General features: G+C 35.1%; 1 protein-coding gene across 7 annotated transcripts in view; it reads left to right on the forward strand.

Annotated features, from left to right (window-relative positions):
- TANK (TRAF family member associated NFKB activator) overlaps positions 1-27,718 on the forward strand; it is a 94,311-nt gene that overhangs the window by 49,398 nt on the left and 17,195 nt on the right. For 5 of the 7 annotated variants that reach the window (XR_005384597.1, XM_038584648.1, XM_038584649.1 and 2 more), the window contains 2 exons: positions 9,759-9,870; positions 11,147-11,265. The exons of 1 other annotated variant lie outside the window; for it this stretch is intronic. Coding sequence is in view for 5 of the 6 variants with exons in the window: in XM_038584648.1 (XP_038440576.1) it covers positions 9,759-9,870; positions 11,147-11,265 (231 nt within the window). In the remaining variant the exon portion in view is untranslated. The remainder of the gene's footprint in view (positions 1-9,758; positions 9,871-11,146; positions 11,266-27,718) is intronic. One more of the 7 variants, XM_038584651.1, reaches the window with a different exon arrangement.

Genomic DNA, 27,718 nt, shown 5'->3' on the forward strand with positions numbered 1-27,718 from the left:
GGGTTTATTCTCTACTACCAGGACAGTATTATTAGTTTTTCAAGATTTTCTTCACTTCTTATTTTCTCCTATAATTTCAGATAACTATGACAATGACTACTAAACTTATCCCCCTACTCCATATCTGCCCTCTGAGCTCTATACCCAAATGTATCTCATTGCTACTTGGAAGGTATATTAAACTAGATGCCCAGACCACTGATTTTTTTCTCTGTATCATTTCAAAAGAGTGAGATTTAGAAACTGCTGTGTAGAATTATAATACCTTTATTTATCCTAAATTGCCTTACTTAAATTTCAAAGAGTGATTCCTCATTCTATTAACTAGTGTCCTACTGTTGACCGTCAAGTATATTTATTTAACTCTGGCCCTAAAATAGTTTTAGCATTGTTATACCGAGGTACTCTTGCCACCATGCCATTAAATTGTATTAGAATCTCTCATTTTTAGAACACAACTATATTTAGCTTTTCCTTCCAGTATAGCCTTTATTCTAGACTATACTAAAATGTCACATAACCCCAAATAATGCCGAACCAGTTGCATCCTCTTCTCATTCAGTCCTTAAATTTATTACATCATAAAAAAGAAAGAAAAATTAATATTCATTGAATGAATGTATTTTACAAGTATCACATAGTTTATATGTAAATCCTCCTAGCCTGGCAAAGTAGACATAGGTAGCCCATTTTCAAATGAGAAAACTGAGACTCAGAAATAAGTTTTTTTAGCCTAAGTGGCAGAATGTATACTGAAACTAGGGTTACCTGAATCCAGACTTGTTTTACTAACCTGGCTAAATCACAGCCCATTGTAGGTATTCAAACTGTTCTTCCCATTACTATGAATAACCTAATTTGAGCTCCTCTTTTCTTGGATGAATCCTTACTTTTGTGATTTATACATGTCTTATGAAAAGAGGCCGGAGTATAATGCTAGTTACTAATATTTCTTTCATTCATACTACAATTTATGATATGCCAGTTAATAAATGCTAGGGATTCAAAGATAATTAAAACATAGAGCATGCACTTTAAAGGGCTCACAATCTGATGATCGCTTGTTCTGTTTGTTGCCTTGTGTAAGCATGCATATGTACCCATACTAAGAGGCCTTCTGGTTTTTCCAAAGTAGAGGGATGTTTTAAACACAGTAGCCCCTGACATGGACAGCTTTTGGATACACTTACAGAATAAAAGAAGAAACTCTTATATAGAACAGTGGTAGAGTTGGCTTGGTCCTTGAATTAGTCACTGTACAGGATAAACTATTGTTAACAAGAGACCAAGAAGTACTGTGCTTAAATAAGACGTTTATAAATAAATAGAAGTTTATCCTCTCATGCAGCAGTCCAGAGATGCGTAGCCAGGGATAGTAAGGCAGTTCTACCATCCTTAAAATATGGTTTCCCTGTCTGGAATCACAGTGGCTGTTCTACTTGTTAACATTTCCCTGCCAGTGAGAACAGAGAAGCATTGAAGAGCAGACAGCTTTCTTTTAATAAGGCAGTCCAAAATTTGTATAGGTCACTTCTGTTGACCTGCTGTGAACAGAACTTAGACATATGGCTGGTAAATATATCCTCTACTGGATGACCATGTGCCCAGGTAAAAGCCTATATTACTAAAAGAAAAAAACAAAAATGTATGTGGGGGAATAATTAGCAGTCTTTGCCACATCTCTTGACTGACTAGGCTCATGTTGCTGGAGAGTTCCAAATGTCACACAAGCCCATTATGTAGACTTAAATATTTAATCAGTTTTATTGCTTATACCAAGTTGCTTCTTACCCATTTCTGCTACTGTTCTGTAGAAAAAAGCAAATATATTTCATAAAGACTTAGGTATCCTCTATTGTTTCTTTGATCATCTTGCCAAGAGAAGAATCAGTAGTAAAACAGTTGAAACATTTGAAAATTTTAAAGTTGATTGTGATTTAAAATCAGATTACCATATTTATAAATAAGTTTCAGAAAACATCCTACAGCTAATCTGCTTTTCCCAAGATCTTTGCATTATGTAAAAAGAAAATATAAATCTCCTTTGTTGAGACATACATGGAGGGATACCTGGGTGGCTTATTCGGTTAAGCAGCCAGCTGTTGGTTTAGGCTCATCAGGTCATGATCTCAGTGTTCTGAGATCAAGCCCCGTGTCGGGCTCCACACTCAGCATGTAGTATGCTAGAGATTCTCTATCAACCTCTCCCTCTGATCATGCTCTCACTGTCTCTCAAAATAAATAAACTTAAAAAAAAAAAAGATGCGGAATAAAACATATTTGTCTCTTCTTGCCAGTTTTTGGTTAAAGTGGAAAATCAACAATGTCTTGTATAAAAAGGTAGAAATCTCTTAATTGTAAGATAGTTCAGGTGCTTACAAAGAAAATTTCCTTTCTTTGTACTGCTAAGAAAAGTGAAGGATACAGAATATTTAAAGCCAGCTCATTTGCTAAGTAAAGAGCCTTACTGACTAACAAATGAGTCTAAGATGAACTCCTCAAATAAGACTAAATTTGGCCATGCACTTTTTGTCATAAATTACATTTTACATTTTCCTGACAAATGTTAAGCCATTAAAGATTGTATTGTCAGACTGCTTTATCCTAGAGTTAGTCTTGACCCATCTGAAATGTTAAAATGTCAAGTTTATGTTACCTCTAAAAGCTTTAGAATATGTTTTCTAGGTGTGTATGAAGGCATAAAATACCTTTATTATAGGTATTACTATATTTTAAAATGCCTTTATTTTGACTTAAAATGGGAAGGGCTTTGTTTTTTTAATATTCTTTTTTTCCTTTGTTCCCCAAAATCTCTGTGTAGGTGTCCATGGAAATGGAGCAGTTGATGCTTGTATTTTTATACAGAAGCTACTAGTATTAGAATAAAGGTGGTTCTGGCCATTTCTGATGGAAGTTTTATTTTTTCTATTGTACATTGTCAGTACATTGCCATAGACTTATTTTCTACCTATCAAAATTTAAAATATTTGCATCCTTTGTTCCAGGTTTTTATTTCCAGAAATATGTCCTATCAAAATTTTTAGACAGGTATGCTAAGATACAAGTTCAAGAAGATCTGTTAATAATTGGGAATGTTTAAATTATGTTCATTCAAAGATATTGTGAGCACCTACTCAGTACATTGTATCAAGTGCTGAGTCCACAATTATAAGCATGTATGTCCCTGCTTCATGGAATGGTGGCACATCTAGTAAAGCAGAGACTAAACAAGTAATCTCATAAATGTAAATTTTCAAACTCTGATAAGTATTAGGAAGAAAAGTAAACTGCTGTTAGAACATCTGTTAGGGACTTGACCTAAGCTAGGAGATAAAGAAGATAGTCTTTATGAAGTGATTTTTGAAAGGGCAGGATTGGTGCTTTCCAGGTATAAGGACTTTTGTTATAAAGACTTACTGATATCAGAGAATTGAAAGTTTAAGGAAAATACGACAATGAGAAGAATCAGGGGCAAGACTGTGTAGGATCTTTAGAGGCTATATGGAGGATTTTGGGTTCTGTATTTTGAAAACAGTAGGAAACCCTATAAGGTATTTATGGGGGAAGAGTGGGAGGACCGAATGGGTATTGTGATTACATATGCATTCTGCAAAACATAATGGCTTCAGTTTAAATGATGGATTGGCTGATACATTTAGGGAGAGCAATGAAGCTACTGCAGTAGTTTATTAAGGCTGTGATGGCTTGAATGGTGGTGGCTTACACTGGGGATAAGAAAGTGAATAAATTTGAAAGAAATTCAAGATTAAAATTGACACTTGGTAACAGATTGACTGTAGAACAAGTAGATGTCAATGGTTGTTAATAGCCTTCTAGATAATAGGTAGTGGATATCTGTATAGATAGATAGTGGTACCATGTACAGAGAAGGAGTGCAAAGGACCTGATTGTGCAGGGAACTGGGGTGGGAAGGAGTAGGGAGAAAGGGAAATTGGAGGGAAGAGATCATCAATTTTGAATATGTAATTTGAGAGTCTGGTATATAACCTCCACTTCGGATGAGATTGTTCAAGGGGAGAATATATGGAAAAAAGAGGATCGAAAAAAGAAAAAAAAAAAAGAGGATCTTGGTAGAATTGGATATACTTAGGTGATGTGCCATAGTGGTTAGAGACCTGGGCTTCAGTGGTTAGTCAAACTTGGATTCGAATCCCAGCCTCACTGCTTCCTGAAAAACTTTGGGTGGGTTAGTTTGTACGGCTTTGTGCCTCAGTTTTCTCGCCTGTAAAATGTGGGAAATAATCTATGTAGAAGACTAAAGAACTAAAATGAAATAAAATAGAGCTCTCTGATTTTGGTGCATAGTAAGTATTCAGTGAAATGATCATATGATGATTGTATTGTTTTTTTTAGTTGCAGAACAGTTCACGGTTTTTAAAAAAGTAAGATACGTATATACATGTGCAGAAGTTCTGCAAGAGTGCATACCAAAGTGTCAGTAGTTAACTCTGAGGAGGAATGGAAGTCACAGTAAAAGGAAAAGACTTTTTACCTTGTACATATGTGGGGTTTTGTTGTGGTAGTGATTTTGTTGTTTTTTTGCATTTTCTCAACAATGTGCTGCTTTTGTAATTTTTAACAGCCATTAATTGTTCCTTAATTATTTTTTACTATTTTTTCTCTTTATAAACCTTGAACAACCAGAGTTTTTAGTTTTTTTGCTTGACAGAATGCTTTTGATTCAATGGAGGTACCACAGTGCTTTCTCAAAAAGAAACTTCTGAGTCCTGGGTTACAATGAACTAGAAGAAAGACTGAGAAAACTGATTTAGAGCATTGGGAATTTGTGTGGTAAGTCTGGTGACATATCGTCCATGTTCAGCGGTAATTAGGGCTTTAGTTAATGGATGCATACACTACATGTTATCGTAACAGATATTATATATCTTGCTCATTATTAAAGGAAAGGAACTAACGTTTGCAAAGAGCTTATTATGTACTAGATAATTTATACATGCCATTTCCTTCAGCCCTTCAGGCAAAAATCATTTTCATTTCAGAAAGAAAAAAAAACAAAGCTCAGAGGCTAAGTAAGTTAATCAGAACAAAAACACAAGATCATAAAATAAAAATGTCATCCCTTACCATTTAGTATGCTGAGAAATTGGTACCATTTGGCATGCTGACAAATTGGTGGTAGCACTGTAACTAAATAGTAGATAATTAAATTGATAATCTGATCTGTCACATTGCAGGTCTAGGTAAATCTTGATGGGGCCAGGACAAGAGGAGGGCAGGGTTTGTAACCTAGTTACAAGAAAACATAGCAGAGAATTGTTGAAGAATAAGCTATATAAACCAGGCTCTCTGAGTTGCTAATCCTATACAATCTCTTTTTTTAACTTAAAATTGAAGTTGATATTTAGTTTACCCAGAGTTTCAAAATCAGACAGTTTGTGATCAAAGTGTTGTGTATTGGGACAGTTATTTAATTGTCTTACTTCATGAAATGCTTCCTTATTGAGAGCATTTGTAGTAGCCTTCTATAAAGCTTTTGTTCTCTTTGTTAATCTTAGAACAGTCTGAAAGGTTTTTAAATTGAGATTCTTTTTTTAACCCATTCAATTTATTAAATTCCTATTGTCTTTATACCTGGAGGGAAAAAATGGTATCTTTCAGAATATTGGATTAGTTCTTGAGGATGAAAAGGGATAATGTTTGAACCTTTTCCAAGTACCATCCATGACAAAGGGCACTTGAACTTTTGTTCACCCATCTAGGAAATGAGTACTTTGGAAAATATGAAAAATGACAGTTTTCAGTGTCAGCAGTAGGAAAAAAATTTCAATTTATAGAACTCTTTTAATATTTATGAAACCCATGAAAACTTGAGCAGCTGTATATCCAAAATTATAGAGAATATGCTGCCTTAGTTTTGAAGATGAATTGAAATTTTCCCTGGGTAAAGGGACAGTTCTAAAGATAAGCTTTCTGCTTTGTTTATGATCAGAGAAGGGCATGTATGGACAACCATTTTCAATAAATTTAAAATGTGTACTATATTGATCAGCATTGTTTTAAGTTTTGCTTTTGAACACTAAGAAAGAGTACAGAGTACATTATGGCACATGGGCACATGTACCTAAGTACCTGCTTACCTCTTTAGATGCTGATAGACCACTTGTTTTGCTAGTCTTTGGAATTGGAAGGAGTGTCAAATACACAGAAGCCAGAGTCATCTTGGCCAGATGGTGTTTGATACAGATGGATGGTTAGTTGTCATGCAGATCTCCTAGTTGGTAACTTGTTGCTGCCATCTGACTCAAAGAATCATTCACACACACTGGCTGTCAAAAGCATCTTCTCTTCTGTCTGTTTTAGCTGTCATGTCTGTGCTCTGTACAGAAGTGTTGACAAGACATTGCTGTTGTACATTTTCAATGTGGTTGTTAGTGATTTTTCTGTTTTGTGGGGTCTTTGATAGGGCTGGAATGCACTTGGTTTGTAATTGTATTGTTTTTTAAAAAATGCTGTGACAGTACAACAATTATCTGACCTTTTAAAAGGATTTTTCAGATTATAAGTTTATTCATATCTGTTCAGTGAACAAAAGCATTTAATAAAAAGAAAAAAACTTCTTGTTTCAGTTTCCAAATACAGCAAATAAATTGAAATTTACTGGCTATTTCCCAGTTGGATGCGGTATCTTCTTCTGGACTTGCCCTCTCATAGCCTTGTGGTCAAAATCTTTATACTGTTTTCTGATTATGTATTTTCTTTTCTTGAATTAGTACCTTTTTTCTGATGGTATAAGCTTCTCTTTTTAAAAAAAAAAAAAAAGACAAAAAAATATTCAGATATTGCCTATCTTTTGCACCCATTTTCTCAAACTTAATTTCTTTTTATCTATTCACCTGTTGACCTCTCTCCATTTTTCCTGTTTCCCTTTTAAAATAAAAGCAAAGTCTTTTTTCCATTCTTTCAGGTAACTTCTGAAGTCATGCCTGTTTCTGTGATACTTAGCAACTTAAAGTCTTTTTATTCAGCTAATATAGTGAGCATCTTAAAATGTACCAGCCACTCTATACTTTAGAGATGTCAGAAGAAAATAGCCTCTAGCCTCTGACTATGAAGAGGTCATAGTCTAAAGCAAAATCAGAAATATAGGTAATTAGACTAAAATATTATAATCGCTTTAATGGGTAATTAGACTAAAATATTATAATTGCTATAATGTAAGTATATGGAAAAAGCAGTAAGAGAACAAGGACTATTACTATTCTTTTTCCCCTGCTATACTTTCAGAATATCAGTTTTTAAGTTATTATAGAGTTTACTGGAGTTTACTGAGTACTTTATTAAGTAGTTTAATAGTTCAAAACTTCAACTTGAAACTTTCCCACCCAATAAATAACATTTTCAGCCTTACTCGTTTTCTATAATATTTTATCTGTAGGTGTTCTAAAGTATGTTTTTAAGCCAGAGACTAAAAGGTGAATATTACCTGGCAAAGACTTCTGAGTTGGTTCCAAAAGAAAATACAAGTCCTTTTTTTTTTTTCCATGAAGGCAGGAAAAAAATATATATAATAGACAGTGGGCTAAGGTTTGAATAACTTGCACACTTATTCTGGGTCTGTCTCTAATTTGCTAGGTTTTTTGTCCTGGTTACTTAATGTCTGGATAGTAGAATATTTTTACCTATCAAAATATAGTAAAAGAATAAGCATTTACTGGTTAGTGTTCATGAAGAGCTTTGAATTCTTTGGAGAAAGTTTAAATAAACAGAAGTAGATAGCAAAAAGAAGTAACATCAGCAAGTTTGCTGATTCCTCAGCCTGGTAGCTCTGTGTAGCTCAGGGAAATTTAAGATGCTACAGAATTTGCTGTAGATATTTAAATCCTACTCACTCTAGGGGTTCAGATATAGATTTTTGTGAGAATAAAATGTCTTGTCCTGAAAGGCATGGCCCTGTTATTTAAGATTTAGTTTGGAGACTCATAATTATAGATCATATGGTCCAGATAGATTCACAACATACATTCTTCTATTTGTATTAATAGAATTTAGATTCCTTTTTTTTTTTTAACCTGGATTCTTTATTTCCTTTTTTTTTTTTTTCCTAACAAGCATGTACTAAATATCTCCTATGTCTAAATTACTTCACAGAGTTCTATGGGAGTATAAGGTTATATAACACTACTCTCAGACAATAATGCAAAGATATAACAAACCACTTGAGTTACTTATCACTCTGTTAATTATTGTTTGAAGTGTATTACATATAAAATTTCCCCCTTTATTTGGGAAAATGTTGTATTTTGCTTTAATGTCCTAAACTAGGGGCACCTGGTGGCTCAGTCAGTTAAGCATCTGCCTTCAGCTCAGATCATGATCCTGTAGTCCCAGGATCAAGCCCCATGTTGGGCTCTCCACTCACAGGGAGTCTGCTTCTCCCTCTCCCTCTGCTCCTCCTCCCACCCCTCCATTATGTTCATTCTCTCTCTCTCTCTCTCTTTCTCAAATAAATTAAATATATACTTTTTAATTTCCTAAGCTAATTTATTTTGGGAATCTAGGAAGAGCTGTGTAACTTACAAAGTACTTTAAGCTTATTGGTCTCTGAAAATAATAATTTCACTAATTTTGAACATTGATAAAAATATAACAAAATAAAAAAATACAACAAAATCAAAAATTTTTAAAGATGTTATTTATTTATTAAAGAGAGTACAAGCAGGGGGAATAGCAGAGGGAGAGGGAAAAGCAGGCTCTCTGCTAAGCAGGGAGCTCGATGTGGGACTCCATTCTGGCCCTGGGATCATGAGCTGAAGGCGACGCTTAACTGATTGAGCCACCCAGGCACCCCTCAAAATCAAATTCTTTAGTATCTACTGAAGACATTCCAAGATTATTAGGATCTTATTTTACATTCAGAGAGTTTACAGTTTAGTCATTTATTGTTGCACCAGTGATAAAAATTGATAAAGAATTCTCTATTATTGGTAATATATATTTAAACTTTAGTAATTGTAATGCAACATTTTCAAATTTGCTTGAAGGTTTGTTAGCATCTCTTATTTTCTAATGCAAACTGCTATCTTCTTTCATTGCTTAATTCTCACAGCCATTGCAATAAAATAGCAAGATGAATGGATTAAAAATATAAGGGAAATTATGATATTAAAGATATCCAGTAAGGATAAACCACATATTCTCCTGACTTCTTAAAACTTAATCTGAAAAAGGAAGTTTCTGATAAATATAATTTTATAATTTGTACTTGCTCATTTGATTTTCTCATAGGGAAAATGCTACTTAGGTTGTGCTACTTCCTTTGTGGTTTTATATGCTAAATACCAATTCAAACTGTTTATTTAAAAGATATGAAATCTTAACATTTTATAAGTTAGGTATTTAAAAAAATAAGTTAGTATATACTTTTATAGAACAATATAACATGCATTTTGTCATTGATGCTTTTTTGTTGTTTTCATTAGGGACTGAATTCTAAATTACAATTTTTATACTAGCTTGAAGGACCAAGAACTATGAACTGAAATTTCACTAATTAAGATGATTTTTTAAATTTTGCAGTGTTTTAAGTGTTTTAAATCAGTGATGTTTATAATGACTATTAATACACTGTTGAAGCCAGTTTTTAGTTCACAAACAGCGTGCTCAATACCTGAGAAATGGCAATCGAGCAACTCACCTCTATATATAATTAATTAATGGACAGTAAATGTATATGCACGTCTGCTAGTAAATACCAGGCTAACTGGTTTTTATGTCAGCAGACTGAAAACTATGAGCAGAGAATACGTGAGCAACAGGAACAGCTGTCACTTCAACAAACTATTATTGACAAGCTAAAATCACAGTTGCTTCTTGTGAATTCCAGTCAAGGTATGTTCATATTAATTTTTTATGTATTACTTGAACCTCTTGGAGAAAAAAAGGTAGAAGTTAAGTTTTTCTTTTTTATTTCTCCATCATTTCTCAATAGTTCTGATTTTTAAATAACTAGTGCAGTTACATATTTTTATTTAAGAAATGAATACTTGCACAGAGTTATGGGGAAATGAACATGCACATATACTATATTGTAGAATTCTAAGTTGATGAAACTTCCTAGAAGACAATTTACCAGTAAATAGCAAAAGCTTTCTTAAATGTCTGTACCTTTTAAATGAAAAATTCAAGCCCTAAAAATATGTCATAAGAAAATATTTATTATAGAACTCAAAGTTATATATGCAAGGAAGCTTATCACAGTAGAAGTTCTTTTTTTTTTTTTTTTTTTAAAGATTTTATTTATTCATGAGAGACACAGAGAGAGGCAGAGACACAGGCAGAGGGAGAAGCAGGCTCCACGCAGGAAGCCCGACACGGAACTCCATTCTGGGTCTCCAGGATCACGCCCTGGGCCCAAGGCGGCACTAAACCACTGAGCCATCAGGGCTGCCCCCACAATAAAAGTTGTAATGATGAAAAGTTAGAAGTAAATGTTCAGAGTTAAATTAGTCATTCATATAACAAACAGCTATGTAGCCAAGGAAAAATGATGATTATAGATGTTAACTTACTATCTTGAGACCTATAATACATAGAAAAATGAACAAAGCAGGATAAAAAATGTATATAATTTTATGTGTAAAAAAGATTTTTGTTTGAATTTGTAAGTATAGGAAAAGAAAAACTGTGATAAAAATATAAACCAAAATGTTAACAGTAATAATTCACAGGTCATAAAAGTTGTGGCAGTTTTTATTTATTTGTTTATTTATTTATTTTTGGCATGTCTGCGTCTTCTAATTTTCCTAGAATAAGTATGGAGTAATTATGCAAATAATTATCTTAAACAAGAAATACATACCTGGAAATATGGCTTATTAAAAGTTTAATTGCTATTATTAAGTTATAAAGAACTTCTAGTTTTCTAAGTTCTATATATTTTTTACACCACTGATTTTGGGGAGTGGGGGTTTTGTGTATTTAGTGGGAATGAAAAAAATCTAAAATAGCAAATTTAAATTGTCAAAGTAATTATTATCTAAAGAATTTTCGAAGCTCGCAATTTAAAATATCTTTATAATTGGGGTTTCTGGTTTATTTTTATTTTACCAGGTGGTCCTAAAAACAGGGGCTCTCTACTTATATCCAAGAGGTTTTTGTCTTGCAGATAACAGTTTTGGCTATGTTCCCCTGCTTGAAGACAGTGAAGCAAGGAAGAATAATTTGATTCTTGATCAGCCACATGATAATGTAAAATCAGGAATACCAAGAGAAAAGGAATTAAAGGTAGACTGCACTGCTGGTTTATTCCATAAAGGAAATAAGAAATGAGAAATCAGGTTCCACAGACTTCCTGAATTAGTCAGTATTTTATCAAATTTGGGTGGGCAGGAACAGGGGTGAAGATTCTTTTCAGTCCTACCAATGCTTCTGCAAAAAGCAACATTCAAATGCTGACATATAACACATCTTCCTTGTTTTATTTTCCTGAGGTAGATCCACCATTAGAATTTAAGCAAATTGTATTTATACACAAACAAATGACTTAGATTTTTCTAAATAGAAGCATTATTTCCAAGTAAAATAAATGCTTAGATTTGTTTCATGTTTCCTGATTCTCTCTTTTCTATATCACAGGCATTTAACAAACAAATAAAACATTTAACTAGTAGATAGTAAGGCACAGATGATTCTGGATTAGAAAATGACACTCTAGTTTTTTCTTCAATTGCCAGAGCTTAAATTTTTTAAAAATCCACCTAACCAGCTTATGCGAAAGTCTTCATTGAAACAATATAAAAAGGAACATTCTGTATTTGCAAGATGTGTATGAGGATGTTCAAGCTACATTGTTTAGAAACAACTTACACATCCATCAGTAGCAGAATGGCACACCTTTACCATGAGACACTTTAGAAAAATTAAAATTAACTAAATATTTATATATTAGTATGTCTAGATTTCAGAAACAATGTTGAATAAAAAGTAGAAATTACAAAATGATAAAATGGGAATGATTTATTTAAATTTTTTTAAATATAAAATATTATGACATTGTTTATAAAAACAGAAGTATATAGTAAAAGTATAAAAACAGGAATGTTAACAACTTTAGAAAAATGATCACTTCTACAGTTGGGGGAAAAGAGTCTGACTCTGGGTAGTAAAGAGGGCTTCAGTTGTAGCTATAGCTTTTTTTTTTTTTTTTTTAAAGAAAAGAGCTGGGGGATCCCTGGGTGGCTCAGCGGTTTGGTGCCTGCCTTTGGCCCGGGGTGCGATCCTGGAGTCCTGGGATCGAGTCCTGCATCGGGCTTCCTGCATGGAGCCTGCTTCTCCCTCTGCCTGTGTCTCTGCCTCTCTCTATGTCTATCATGAATAAATAAATAAAATCTTAAGAAAAAGAAAAAGAAAAGAGCTGAAGCAAAATGTTAACACTTGTTAAATCAAGGTAGTGTATATATAGGTGCATATAATTCTCCATGTTTTTATGAATCATTGAAATGTTATGCTTAGAAAGGAATTTTTTTAATGACTTAGGTTTTAGGAGGATGACACAGTTTTGAATAATATAAGATCTCCCAATAAATGAGGACTCTTAACATCCACAAGATATCATTAAATCAAGAACGCTATCTTTATTTCTTTCCTTCTAGACAACGTAGGAGATATAAGCTTTGTGTGCCAAGGTTATTCAGTTACCAATAAGCCTCATAACTAAGACTATCTTGTTTTTTTAATATCATATAAAAATTTTAGAATGGGAAGTTCTTTAAAGTATCTCCCATTTCATTTTTTAAAAATCATTTTTGTCTTTTTATTTGGATCATTCAGCTCTCTTCACCCGACTACAATTTCCATTTATCTAAAAATGCTGATAAACACAAGAAACCCTTGCACTGGAATATGTTTAGATTTATTTTGCAAAAGACAGGATTCAGAAACAGTGATTCTGACTTCTGAAATACAATTTTATGATTGGGTCTATTATAGTATAAAATAATTGAATTGCTGTAAATGGTGACTTATAAATTTAGTGCTTAAGTAAACAATATTTACATTTCACTTTACTGTTTCAGAGACTTCTAAATATTATTTACCATTTACCATTAATTTTTATTCAAAAATTCCTATATTCCATTATAATATTTCTTTGAAGGTACTATCTCTAGTTCAAAATACAGAGATTAGTCTTGGTTAGAACAAATGGGATGGTGTAAAAGGCTCCTAGATATGTTAATAATTTATCTTATATTTGGGAATTTGTCATTGTTTATGAACACTTTAGAGTTTATTTTTCAGTCAGTAAGTACTCAACAGGAACCTTCAACAGACTTCTTTTTTAAATTCCATTTGTTTTGTTTTTATAAGATGTCTTTGTCTGTAAAATATATGTCTGGATACCTGGGCTAACATAAATGTAAGTAACAGAAATTATGTTAGAGATGGCTTATTTCCAAAGAATTAGTAATGCTGCATCCATTATAACTTTATTTGTAGGCAGACAATAGAGGGGAAAAATATTGAATATTTGAGAGCCAGCTATATATTGTAAAAAGTTAGGCCACATTTAGAAAAGTGTTGGCCAATTAAGTAATTGAAATTAAAATCTTTTCAATTGGCATATATTTTATTCTATACCTGTTGAGTTATAATTAAATTCAATTTTAGTTAATACAAGGAAAATCTTTTCCTAAAGAACTTTGATTTTGGGTATATCAGGATTTTTCCAAAATGAAAAAATATATTGGTTATTAGTTGCAATTTTCTAAAAGTATGCACCTACACATAAAAACTACAAGGCAGTATGCAGAAATGGCTAAGGCTACAGTGTTTTTTTTTTTTTTTTCCATTTTCAATATACTTTTATTAGTCTTCTTAAAAACTAAATAATTTCTAGAAATCACATTCCCACATTCATAATCAGTTGCCCTAGCCTCTGTAATGAATAACTAAGTTAATAGATGCTTTGAACCAATAACACAAGGAAGCTACTAACCACCCACAGTCCTTTCCTTCTGTTTGGTGAATGGTTTGAGAATTTGTTTTCTTTAGACTATTTATTTTGTTTAGGATTTGTTTAGGATATATGACAGGGGAAAGACCCATTGACATTATGGCAAATGACAACTTTGAGTGTCTTGATGAATGAGACAAACAGTGGAGGAAAAGGGTATGTTGAGAAAGAAGCTCTTTTAGAAAATTTGAGAAACATGAATTTGTAGTTCATTCTGTGTTCATAGTATTCCTACATAGAGCATGCCAGAGTCCTTTGATTTCTAAAAGGGCATAACGAAGTCAAGGAGCACCTAGGTGGCTCAGTTGGCTAAGCGTCAGGCTCTTGATTTCGGCTCAGGTCATGATCTCAAGGTCTTGAGATCAAACACTGTATGGGTCTCTACGCTCAGTGGGGAGTCTGCTTGAGATTCTCTCTCCCTTCCCCTCTGCCCCTCGCCATCCCCCCACTATACATGTGCGTGCATGCTCGTTCTCTCTAAAAATAAATCTTAAAGTCAAGACAGCAGAGCTTATATAAATGGATGACCCTTAGTATTCTGCATATAGTTTAGAGGCATTAGGGGGAAAGTACTTAGTTTAATGGGAAACCTGAATTTCACTTCTTTTTTTATTATTATTAGAGGGAAGCGAAGGAGCAGAGGGGGAGAGAGAGAGAATCCCAAGCAGTGGGGAGCCTGACATAGGGCTCAGTCTCATGAACCTGAGATCACAGCCTGAGCCAAAATCAAGAGTTGAACTCTTAACCAGCTGAGCCACCAGGTGCCCCTGAGTTTCACTTCTTGTACACCATGTTTGCAGTCTTTCTTGATGAGATATTTTTGGCAAAGGGGTCATTCCATTATCCATCATACAATAAAGTACCCCAAATCTTCCTCCCAAACTTAACTGCTTAAAACAACAAATATTTATTATCTCAGTGTCCGCGGGTCAGAAATTTAGGAGTCACTTAGCTAGATGGTTCTGGTTCAAGATCTCTTGTGATTAGTCAGGACGTGGGCAAAGGCTTCAGTCATCTAAAGGGTTTGTGTGGTTGGAGGATCCACGCCCAGGATGGCTCACTCACATGACTGTTGGTAGGAGACTTCTCCATGTGGGCCTTACCTCACAACCTGGCCAATAACTTCCTCAAAGTAAAAAGTAAGAGATTCAAGAGAGAGAGTGAAGGAAGCCACAGTGCTTTATAGGACCTAGTCTCTCAAAATCACATACCTTCACTTCTGCTTTGTTCTGCTCATTAGAATTAAGTTATGAGGTGCTCCAGAGGCAAAGAAATAAGCTCCTCAGATGTGTTTTTAAAGCATTGTGGGATTGTAGATTGTGGTGTACAGAAGAGGGTACCAGAGATCAGGGGCATGGGGCATAATGTTTAATTAATATGATAAGTACTAGTGAAAAGTAGAGGACCTTGGCAGAATTTAATAGTAAATTTAATCTCCTGACTCCTATCACTGTTAATCTCAGAAGAAAGAAATGTCATAGCTTCTCAACCTAAGAACAATTTCAAAAATTCTAACATGAGTGTAGACTTGCCAAAGAATAGCTGAGCAGTGTTTTAGAGAATCAAGAAACTGTTGCCTATTGTTACCTTTCTTTTTTTCAAAATATGTAGAAAATCAAATAACACAAAAATGCACATACTTACTCTTCACAAAACTATCTCTTGTTTGTAGAACACCATTGTCAGACATAGTAACATATGTCATGGAGGCAGTTATTTAAATAACAAATTGTGTTTTTTAATGTAAATATAAATTGGTATTGTTTGGTTTACCTTTTTAAAAACCAGGATTGTGATATACTGTGTCATTTTTAAGATCTTGGAAATAATTTAAAAAATTAAAATAATAAAAAAAGATCTTGGAAATAAGAGATTTTTATAATATTGCTTATGAGAAGCACTTCAATTGCCAAACTAAATACTATTCTAGATGTCTAGGGTTTGACAAAAATTGTTTGCCCTCCTCTTTCTAAGATTCTATTTTTTGTTTTTGTAGATGTTACATGAAAGTCTAGATAGAGAGGATACAAGAAAACATATAGAGAGTGATGATAATATAGAATACGTAGAATTTGGTGATGTTGATACATTTTCTTCACTCATTCATTAAATAACTGAACTATCTACCTCACGTTTTGAGCTACTGGAAGAACAAAGAGATATTGTCCCTGCCCTCTGGCTTAAAGTCTTGATTTAATAGATAAAACCAACATTACTAATTGTTGTGAAGTCATTTCAGGTTCTAGTATCCAGGATACAAAGTATAGTCTGAGTTTATTTTAACTTCTATTTATTTAAATAGTACTCATGTGTTTATGTGTCCAAAGAGCTGATTTTATGCTTTATTTCTGATTTTCTTTTTTTTTTTTTTTAAAGATGCACTTATGTTTTGTTTTTTTTTTTTTAATTTTTATTTATTTATGATAGTCACAGAGAGAAAGAGAGAGAGAGAGAGGCAGAGACATAGGCAGAGGGAGAAGCAGGCTCCATGCACTGAGAGCCCGACGTGGGATTTGATCCCGGATCTCCAAGATCGCGCCCTGGGCCAAAGGCAGGCGCCAAACCGCTGCGCCACCCAGGGATCCCTATTTCTGATTTTCTGTATATATTTCTAGTTTATATGTGTCTTTTTTCATCTAACTTACATGCTTCCAGCAAAAGTGTAAAAATACAAAGAATGTAGTTATTACTGAAAGATTCCAGTTAGTTGGCACATTTCTAATGTAGCTGTCATTACGATTATTAGATAACCAGGTAGATGGTAGCTTTGAGGAGCAGCGAAGATTTTGTGGGTTTAGAAGAGTAAAACAGTGATGTGGCTGTGGAGCTGCCATCAGTGCTAACATTAAGGAAATAAGATGTGCGATACCTGGCAATTCTAGTCTATACAGAGGCTCCGATATGTTTGAAGAAAGTTGATGTCTAAAAATTCACTTGTCAGTCACTTAGATGAGAAGTATTTGAATTCCTATTTCCCCAGTCTTGCTAGTCAGTGACAGGAATACAAAAAAAGAGGAGGACAAGATCCATCTCCTTTAAGGAGCTATATATAATCTAGTTGGAGAAACAAGGATTTGGAGACCCAAAGCAATTAGCAAACATTATAAGATGAGGCAAGGTCTTGATTATATGATAAAATGAAACACTAATTATAATTTAATGCTACAGATAAAACATGTAGGACCTTAATTTAAAAATAAAAATTCCTGGTGAGCTGAAGTTAGGCTTGAGTAGGGGCTCGACATTTAGTTCAAATAGAGAAAAGAAAATGCATTCTAATACGTTTATATTTTGGTAATGTGGGCACAGATATGTAAATTTTCTGCAAGATTTTAATGGAAAAAGAATAACTTAACATTATATAAACTGAAAGTTGGGGTGCCTGGCTGGCTCAGTCAGACTCTTGATTTTGGGGTCATGAGTTCGAGCCCTATGAAATTACATACATAGATATATCCATAAATATGTACATACATACATAAATTAACTGAGGGCTAAAACTGAGGATTTTAAAAGAGCATTTCATTTACTGTAATCTTTTTTAAATGACATAATCATGGCTTCAGAAGACAGAATGCTCTCTACCATTTTGTTACTTTATTCTGTAGATGGTACTTTATTCTGTGGGTGGTCCTTCAGTGAAAGGCATCGGTGTATTCCTCTAGTTGTTGATTATGACAGTTTTAGCAGGCAGGATATGAACTTTAACCCTGCTTTACTTTCTGGAATTCTGTAACTTTTAAAATCCTAGCTTCATGAGTCTAGGTTTTGGATGGCATCCCCATTCTTGAACAGTTCATTTGTCATATACATTGGATTTCAGATGCAGTTCCCACTTGTGGCTTTCTCTCCGAGTTTAGGCCCTCTATAGCTCCTCACTTTTTCTATTGCAGGTCTCTTAAACTATATATTCAAGTTGTCGTATATTGTTCAAGTACCTTGTTTTATATGCATTATAAAAGCTTTATAGTAGACTGTTGTATTATGAATACTTTGACATATTAATGTCAATACATATAGCAATTTTGTGAAAATGTAGCTGATAAAGTCTCCCATCTGTAATTTAAAATACTGCCCTAACAGCAAAACCATAGTATGAAACCAGTTATGTTTTGCAAGAAGAGCTCTTGGAATAGTACTCAACAGCCTTTCCCCCTCTTCCTTTAGCAGTTTAGGATCTGGAGTCATTAATAATTTGGTTGGGAGTTTTTTTTTTTAATTTATGATAGTCACACAGAGAGAGAGAGAGAGGCAGAGACACAGGCAGAGGGAGAAGCAGGCTCCATGCACCGGGAGCCTGACGTGGGATTCAATCCCGGGTCTCCAGGATCGCGCCCTGGGCCAAAGGCAGGCGCTAAACCGCTGCACCACCCAGGGATCCCCTTGGTTGGGTTTTTTTTTTAGCTAGAAGGTATAGAGAAACCTTTCTAGATTTCTCTTCTAGATTCTAGATTTGTTTACTTATGTGGATGTAGTTCTATCAAAATACCTTATTTTGAGGTGTCTGGGTGCTTCAGCTGGTTAAGCATCTGACTCTTGATATCAGCTCATTCTTGATCTCAGAGTCATGAGTTCACGCCCCATTGGGCTCCATTCTGGAGTCTACTTAAAAACAGCAACAACAACAACCAAAAAAACTCACCTGTTTTACCTTAAAGATATATATTACAGAGGCAGACAGACACTGCTTTATTTAGAAATTTCTGTTTTAGTCCATTAAAAACTATAAAACCAATCTATATGATGTACTGAACTGATTTAAAATAATCTACATGCTTATTTAAAAAATAATTGTCATATGCAGATATATGATAAATATATTTTTCATCATTTGAGTGAAAGCTAGAAATCAGACCATTAATCAAGATACAGAACTATCAAATGATTTCTGTGGGAAAGTCAAATTTGGCTTACATCATCTAAATGCATAGTATTTGAAACAAAGTCACTTATATAACTCAATTTCATTTAAAAAAAAGAGTTACTATATTCTTCAAATGATGAATTCTTTCTTTTCATCATCTTTTATTAGATAAAAGTAGTGATTGTACTATCTATATAATGGCACATGCCAGCCTAAGCTGGGATTTATGTAGGATTAGAGAAAAATGTATGTAAGCACTCTACCCTGTCTTCTCAGTCAGAGCAAATGTCCTATTCCTCCAATTTTTGTTTCTAGAGACTGGATTGAATATACCTTCTTTTAACATTTAACATTTCTATATCACTCCTCTTTGGAGACTGGTCTTTGTTTATAGACTCTCTGGTAGAATAATAATTCGAAGGAAGAAAACCAGTTCATTAAGGCTCAGAGTTTTTTCCAGTGTTACAGTAAATATATCACAAACTTAAGAAACAAATATGTATTGATATCCAAATCACTTAATATTTACATTGAAATTTATATTGCAGACATTTTGACTACTTCCAAATCTGAATTATTTTTTAAGACTTATTCATTTATTATTTTAGAGTGAGCACACAGTGGGGAGGGGCAGAGGGAGAGGGTGAGGGTAAGAGAATCTCAGGCAGACTCCCAGCTGAGCGTGGAGCTTGATCTTAAAACCCTGAGATCATGACCTAAGCCAAAATCAAGAGTTGGACATTAACCTACTGAGCCACCCAGGAACCCCTCCAAATCTGATTTTTTTTTTTTTTAAGATTTATTTATTTGAGAGAGGGAGAGAGAGAGAGAGAGAGTGCATAAGCAGGAGAGGCAGAGGGAGAGAAAATCTCAAGGAGACTCTGCTGAACATGGAGCCCTGTGCAGGGCTCAATCCCACAACCCTGAGATCATGACCCACTCCAAAATCAAGAGACAAGAGACACTTAACCAACTGTACCACCCAACTGCCCCCCAAATCTGAATTATTAATCCAGCCAAACCTCTTACTGTTCTTAGTCTGTTTTTTAATTCAATACATTATTTTAGGGTTTTTGTTTTTATAATAACCGGAAATAATTTTTGAGGGGAAAAAAATGAGAAGTGGCATATCATTTTTTAAATTTTCTTCCCTGGCTTTTTTTTTTTTTTTTTTTAATTTTATTTATTTATTCATGGGAGACAGAGAGTGAGAGAGGCAGAGACACAGGCAGAGGGAGAAGCAGGCTCCGTGCAGGGAGCCCGATGTGGGACTCAATCCTGGGACTCCAGGATCAGGCCCTGGGCCGAAGGTGGTGCCAAACCGCTGAGCCACCCGGGCTGCCCTCTTCCCTGGCTTCTAAACAAATTTGATTCTTTCTAATGATGGCTTTCATTACCTTCCCCCTTTTTAACTCCTTCCTCACATTTCCCATTTTTCCCTTTTCTACTTTTTTGCAGAGACCACAAAACCGTATATTCGGTTCAGCCCTGGTTTCTCTTGACCCAAGCATAAAAGTCTGTTCTCTCAACCTCAGTAGGTAGGACTAGCCCCGCAAAAGAATCTAGTTTCTCTTATAATCTTCACCCTTAAAAATCTCAAAATCTGTTTTGAAGACATTTGTTTTTCAGTGTTATGAAATGCTTCTGCCTTTGATGTGTTGTGATCTGTTGTTTTTTGATTATTTTGGTTTTTGGTTGAATTATATGGAATCTGGTTTCTGATAGGTAGTTGGGAAAGGGGAGAATATTTTAATAACCTTTTTAGAAATTGTGGCTATTCTCCTTTGGTACTATACCAAAATTCAGTAAGTAGTAGTAGTCTCTTAAGTGTTAACGGCATTATAAACACTGAAACCAGTGAACTTTTCTACTGCATTAAAAGCCAGTGGTCTATCTTAACCTATGATTTTGTAGCTTCATGAATTGGTCATTTGGAAAATATTGGTTCACTGAACTATGCAGATCTTTCAAATATTGACTTATGATGTAGTATTTAAAGTCACATCTAACATCATATGGATCTCACCATAAAAGTCTTTTAAAGATTGAACATTTGTCAGACTTGCTATAACAGGTGTACATTCCCCGGGATTTTAATTTTTGGTTGAAAACTTAAATTTTTTCATGGACCACAAATCTTGTCAGCTGTTTTCCTTAAAGTTAGAAGCTAACTTCATTTGCTTTTAAGAATGGATAACCATAGCTTGCATGTCAGTCATTCTTTCAAGTGAAAATAGTGTTCCATTTAAAAAGTGACTATTCATCTTGCAACTTAAATGGTTGAACCAGTGCTTTCCCCCAAACAACCCTTATACTTTGGTATGAAACAGAAGTCCTTTCTGTGTATTTCCTATTTTGTCTCACACAATATTTAAAAGCTATCAACTTGGGATCAAAATTTATTAAAATTAATAATTTTTACAGTCTCATCAAGGAGATATCTTAAGACTCCCCCAGGGATTTTTTTTAACCAAATATGTGGCTTTTTTTTTTTTTTTTTAAGATTTTATTTATTTATTCATGAGAGACACAGAGAGAGAGAGAGGCAGAGACACAGGCAGAGGGAGAAGCAGGCTCCATGCAGGGAGTCTGACGTGGGACTCGATCCCAGGTCTCCAGGATCAGGCCCTGGACTGAAGTCAGTGCTAAACCGCTGAGCCATCTGGGCTGCCCCAAATGTGTGGCATTAAAGAGTATGGTGACTCCAGTTTGGTACCATGGCCTTGATCATACTCAGGTGCCAGCAGTTTCACTCACCATTGTTTTTGCATCATCAGTATAAATGCCAAGGGAGTGAAAAAGGCAAATAATAACATCTAATAATGTTATAATAGTTGACTCCATGGATTTCAGCGTCAGGGATTTGATTTTTACCCTACTTATAAGCTAGTAAGTAAGCCACTTAGTGCTTCAGGGATGCTATAAGAAGACTCCAGAATCAGGGGGAAAAAAAAAAGATCTCATTATACACATCACAGCAAGCAAAAGCATTATTTGCTTTGGTCCCTCCTGTAGAGGGGGAAGGGTAATGCAGTAAGACCCAGATGGATGCTTGTATATGCGGTGGGTTGCCTTAAAGGTGAGGAACACTGAGCTTAGGAGATCTATCATTTTATAGCAAGGAGTTAGCAGCCTGCTCCTTGTCCAAGGGAGACATTATCTTTCAGGTTTGTCCCCTGCAAACACAGTCCCGAGAAATATCCCAGGTAAAGAGCAATCAGAGCCTTGTATTCTTGGCATACACAGCAAAAATGTACAGGAACACTCAGGACCCAAGGAGATTTCTCTCCCAACAGTGAATCCCTTGAAAGGATTTCAGGACCTCAGGGATACTGAGCCATATTTTGAAGACTAGTTTTTACCAGATTATAATTTTCTTTCAGAAAAATACTGCCTTTTTCACTTTTCCTTCTGTTGAAATCATATCATGCACTAAGAATACTCTAACATCTCGTCAGGATCCCTTATTTATGCATAGAAGTCATATAGTTTGTTCAGTCCTTTCTTAAATAATTATTCTACAGCTTTATCCTTTATTCTGTTGTTACATAAATTAACCCATTTATTATAAGCTAACAGTGTTTTAAATGGTGGAGCTTCTATGGTCTTTTAACTCCTTCAGTCAACAGACTTTACTGTGATGGCAGATGTGGTGTTGTAGGTCGAGGCACTACTGTTTTCATGCAGAAACCACAATGCCAGATACCCACAGCTCATGTTTTCATGTTGGTTTTGCCATAGAAGGAGCAAGTATAATTTGATACGCTGGCCTGTTTCAATCTTCACCATTTTCTTTTTCTTCTTCTTTTTTTAAAGATTTTATTTATTTATTCATGAGAGATACATGATCATGACCACAAGATCATGACCTGAGCCGAAGGCAGACACTCAACCACTGAGCCACCCAGCCGTCCTTCAGTCTTCATCATTTTCTCAAGGAGGGCACCATGACAGGTCCTATATTTACCAGTGATTGCGACCTTCTTGATATATTTAGCCATGTTGCCACCAACTAAATCCAAGCCCAAAGAGTTAGATCTTTATACTTTAAATCATAATACCTAGGGCAGCCCGGTGGCTCAGCGGTTTAGTGCTGCCTCTGGCCTAGTGTGTGATCCTGGAGACCAGGGATCGAGTCCCACGTCAGGCTCCCTGCATGGAGCCTGCTTCTCCCTCTGCCTGTGTCTCTGCCTCCCTCTCTCTCTCTCTCTCTCTCTCTCTCTCTCTCTCTCTGTCTTTCATGAATACATAAGTAAAATCTAAATAAATAAATAAATAAACAAACAAACAAACCTATAAATTGCTCCCAGTTACTTCTCTATACCCAGTATATTAAATCTACAACAAACTGAATTTTGATTCTAATCCTTTAAAAGCTAGTGTGGTGCCTGATACATTTCCTGGGATATTCCACAGAACCCCGACCTGTAAAATGCTGCATACTATGTACTCTTTCTAATAATTTTTAAAGGCATAAAAATGTATTATGGGATCTGAAATCAACAGACTACACTTAGCTTCATTTAACCACAGAATCTCCAGCTAGCTTTTTTTTCAATTTTGTATTTTAACAACCTCTAGATGGATTTGTAGTCCCCTTAAAGATATCTCTAGAATTTGGTGGGGGAGAGACAGGGAAGGCTCAGCTGACTTAATTTTTCATTTGCAGCTAATATGTTACACTCTGTGAACTCTGTTGCTTACTTAGGTGGTCTTGCCATGTTATGTAACCTCAAGTTTTTCCCTGAAAGATTTTTGTCTACCCAAAATGGATAGCTTTTGTTTTCTCTCTTCCATTTTGTTTATCAGCAATGCTATTGTGATTTTTGTATTCCAACTTAGTTTTCAGCTAAGTAATTCCATATTGGATGGGTTTACACACATTATTTCTACCTCTAATTGTTCTTCACTATTTAATATTAAGAACAGTATGTCTCCCTCTACATTGCATCCACATAATGTTGCAGCAGCTCACTGACTTGTCCATATTCCCTGAACCTGTCATCTGGAATTTACTTCTGCTGGATGACCAAATAACTACAGTAACTCTTGCTTTTCCTTCTTGCTGCAGCAGATTAAACATTCTCTTCTCCTCTTGTCCTGAGGACAAAGTGGTAACTTTTTTCTAAAGCTGAATCTAAAACTCTCTCCTCCCTACTTTTTAAATTTCTCTTCCTTTTTGATATGAAGAAAATAATAGATCTTGGCACTTTATTGCCTGTTGTCAGACCTACAGTTTTTGTTTTGTATTTTACTATTCCAGGAAAGCCTAATCTCACTTTCTTTAAGGGTTTATCTTGCCCTAAGATTTTTTGATGCTAAGGAGAACACTCCATAGAAACATGAACCAGGGATGCCTGGGTGGCTCAGCGGTTGAGTGTCTGCCTTTGGCTCGAGGCCTGATCCCTGATTCCCAGGATCGAGTCCCACATCAGGTTCCTTGCATGGAGCCTGCTTCTCCGCTCTCTGCCTGTGTCTTGCGTCTCTTTCTGTGTCTCTCCTGAATAAATAAATCTTAAAAAAAAAAATGTGAACTATATTTAAGGAAAGGGTAATTAGGTTATGTTTTTTCATTTTTTTAAAAGATTGTATTTATTTATTCATGAGAGACACAAAGAGGGAGACAAAGACAGGCAGAGGGAGAAGCAGGCTCCTTGTAAGGAGCCCAGTGTGGGACTCGATCCCAGACCCTAGCTAGGATCACATCCTGAGCCAAAGGCAGACACTCAACCGCTGAGCCACCCAGGTGTCCTAGGTTATGTTTTTTGTTTTTTGATTTTTAATCCTAGGTTATGTTTTTAAATTTGGTCTATAGTAGACAACAGAACAAGTATAAAAGTATTAATCAAGAGATGAAAGTGGTTATCAAGAGAGAGGGTAGGTCTGAAAACAGACTGTAGAAAATGAAAACTCAAAAAAAAAAAAAAAAGAAAATGAAAACTCCATAGATGTGATATGAGAATGAATGATAAAAGTATATGAGAGAAATACAGTGTACCCATGTCTGAACCTTAGAGAATGCCCACGTGTATGGCCTTGAAAGAGGGGCCAATGAAAATATCAAACCTAGGAAGAAAACCTAAGTAAGTTATGCTGGAAGCCAAAAGAATGTTTCAAAGAAGGAGATTATGGTCAATAGCGTGAATACTGTCAAGTGAGCAGTGAACAGAAGGAGAGCTTTAGGAAAAGCCATAGGATTGTGAGCAAGACTTCTTTGGAAAATTATGGTGAAAGCTCAGAAAAATGAGGGATAAAAAAAAAAAAAAAAAAACCCTGAGTTTGGGAGCTACAGCTTCTGTATAGAAGACTGAATACCTAACCAGTTCTCTACAATTAACAGTATTAACTCTGGTGAGATACACAAGAACAACTCCCTGAGGAACTGGACACTGAACTTTGCATATTTTAGAAACGAGTCAAATGTGGACCAAGTAATCAGCTCAGAGTAAATTCCCAGTTTTCTTTAGTTTTGTCCTGAGAGTGGCCATAGTTGCAGTGGCTAAAATTCCAATAGAAAGTCCACCATCATTCTGGCTGGAAGAAGCAGGAAGGAGAATGAGCTCAGGATAAGCTTGGTCACCAGAGGGAGGGAAAGAGCCCCAGACAGTAGAAAGCCAGAGAAGGAAAGAGAACCCTAAGTTCTGTGTTTAGACAGCCCAAGTCTGTGGCTGCACCCGAGGCTGTAGATGTGTGGGGCAAATAGGAAGCAGTTTGCAGCTAGGGTTACAAGATTGAACTGAAATCTGAACTGCCCTTCTTCAAAGAAGTGACAATTTGGAGTCTTGAGCCTCACCAAGTTACTTGGCTACAAAAACAAAAATAGTACCAGCCTTGGTACCATGTACCGTAATGTCTCCACAACATACTCATAATGTTCAAGATACAGTCCAGAATTATTCAATACATGGAGAGTCAATAAAGTGTGATCCAGTTTCAAGAGTACACACCAACTCTAAGTAGATCTAGATAGTGAAATAGGTAGACAAGGGTTTTAAATTAGCTACTGTAATATAGGCCCAGTCCTCTGTTAGGAAATGGGATAGTGCAGGAAGAGAATTGAGGTTTTGAGAAGATAGAATTAACAGTAAGATACTTGATTGTCATGCTTTGTCAAATGATTAACTTCTATTAGTAAGTTTGAGAAATACTTAAACTATGGAATTTTGGTTAAGAAACTTGCCAGATTGCTTCTGTCAGCAAGTGAACTGGTTTGGCAGAACTTGAGTAAATCTATCTAGGTTATTTTCAAATGTAAATTTCTACTTGGACATTCTTGAGCACAAAAAAAGGCCATACCAAAGGTTTTTTCCCAGGCAAAATTTAAATATCAAAACTTGGCTTATCACTGCTTCTCAGTGAGAAATGTATTTGTTGTATGACAGGTTTTGGAATCTTAAAATTAGTTTGCATTGGTGCGATGTGTAAATGTTACCATTCTATATCTACCTCACCATGCTAGATAACTACTACTGAGTTTCACTGGCAGCCAAGCTCTATACCTGAGAAGTTAAGAGCCTAGACTGATAAGGCCAGGGTTCCAGTCACAGCTCCTCCACCTACTGGACTGTAGACAAATTATTCGACCTCTTCTTTTTTTTTTTTTTTTTTTTTAAACATTTTTTAAATTTATTTATGATAGGCACACAGTGAGAGAGAGAGAGGCAGAGACACAGGCAGAGGGAGAAGCAGGCTCCATGCACCGGGAGCCCGATGTGGGACTCGATCCCGGGTCTCCAGGATCGCGCCCTGGGCCAAAGGCAGGCGCCAAACCGCTGCGCCACCCAGGGATCCCCTATTCGACCTCTTCAAAGCCTTCTTTACTATAGCAAATTTTAAGATCAAAGTACCTAATTCATAATATTATGTAGATTATGGTAATTAATATGTGCTGATTGCTTAAATAACATCATGAAGATATTTTCAGTTCACAATAGTAGTGGTATTACATAAAATCTGTGGTTAATAAAAAGGGTTTTCCCAAGTGCATTTTAAATGTAATGTTTGGAAAAGGGATGAGGGAGTTATGGGAAACTTTATTTTTTTTAATTGGTCATTTAAGGTATTCATTTTCTATTTTGCATAAAAAGACACCCCCACAATTTGATATTTCTTCTTGTTAAGAAAGTAAATTCAGAAAGGTGTGCAAAAGGAACACAGTGAAGACCATAGGAAAGTATCAATCTCACTCTGCTTCAAATTAATAGAATTGAAATTATTGTCATTACGACAGTACTGGTAAAGAATTTTAACTTTTTTTTAAAGAATGTTTTGTTGTGGAATTGATAGTGATTTTGGGGGATTTACATTAAACCAGAATCCTGTGAAGAACTTGGAAGTTTATTTTTATATTGTTTATTTTCTTGCTGCTTCCTTCAGAAATCTGGAATGGATCCCATTTTGCCTTGAAATTGTTCCTGTACTGGCAGTGGGTTTGCCTGGCACACTGTGTCATGCCGAACAGACAAGAATCATAGGATTTGTATTCCACTTTTCAGTAATATTAATGATGTTTAGAGAAGTGTAGGTTTCACACAGCCATAAATACTTACAAATACAATTTTCTTGTATTTTTTATTTGCCTTTTGTCCTCAAACTTTTCTTTTACTATGCTTTTATATTCTCATCAAATCTCTTTTTTTGTAATTATTTTGTTGCTATTTCCACCTTAATCTCTTCTTTGTCTTAGCCCTATTCTCACTTTCTCCCTATTTCAGCAGTATTCAGTGCTTGACTTTACTGTGACATCTTTGTCTCAATATATCTACAGCTCGTAAGAAAATATTCAAACTCAGTTTCTCTTTAACATTTCATTCTTAATTTCAATAATCTAAGTGATAAGTGAATTCTTGTTTTTACTTTTT

The sequence above is a fragment of the Canis lupus genome, chromosome 36 (assembly GCF_011100685.1).
Source record: "Canis lupus familiaris isolate Mischka breed German Shepherd chromosome 36, alternate assembly UU_Cfam_GSD_1.0, whole genome shotgun sequence".
Lineage (NCBI taxonomy): Eukaryota > Metazoa > Chordata > Mammalia > Carnivora > Canidae > Canis > Canis lupus.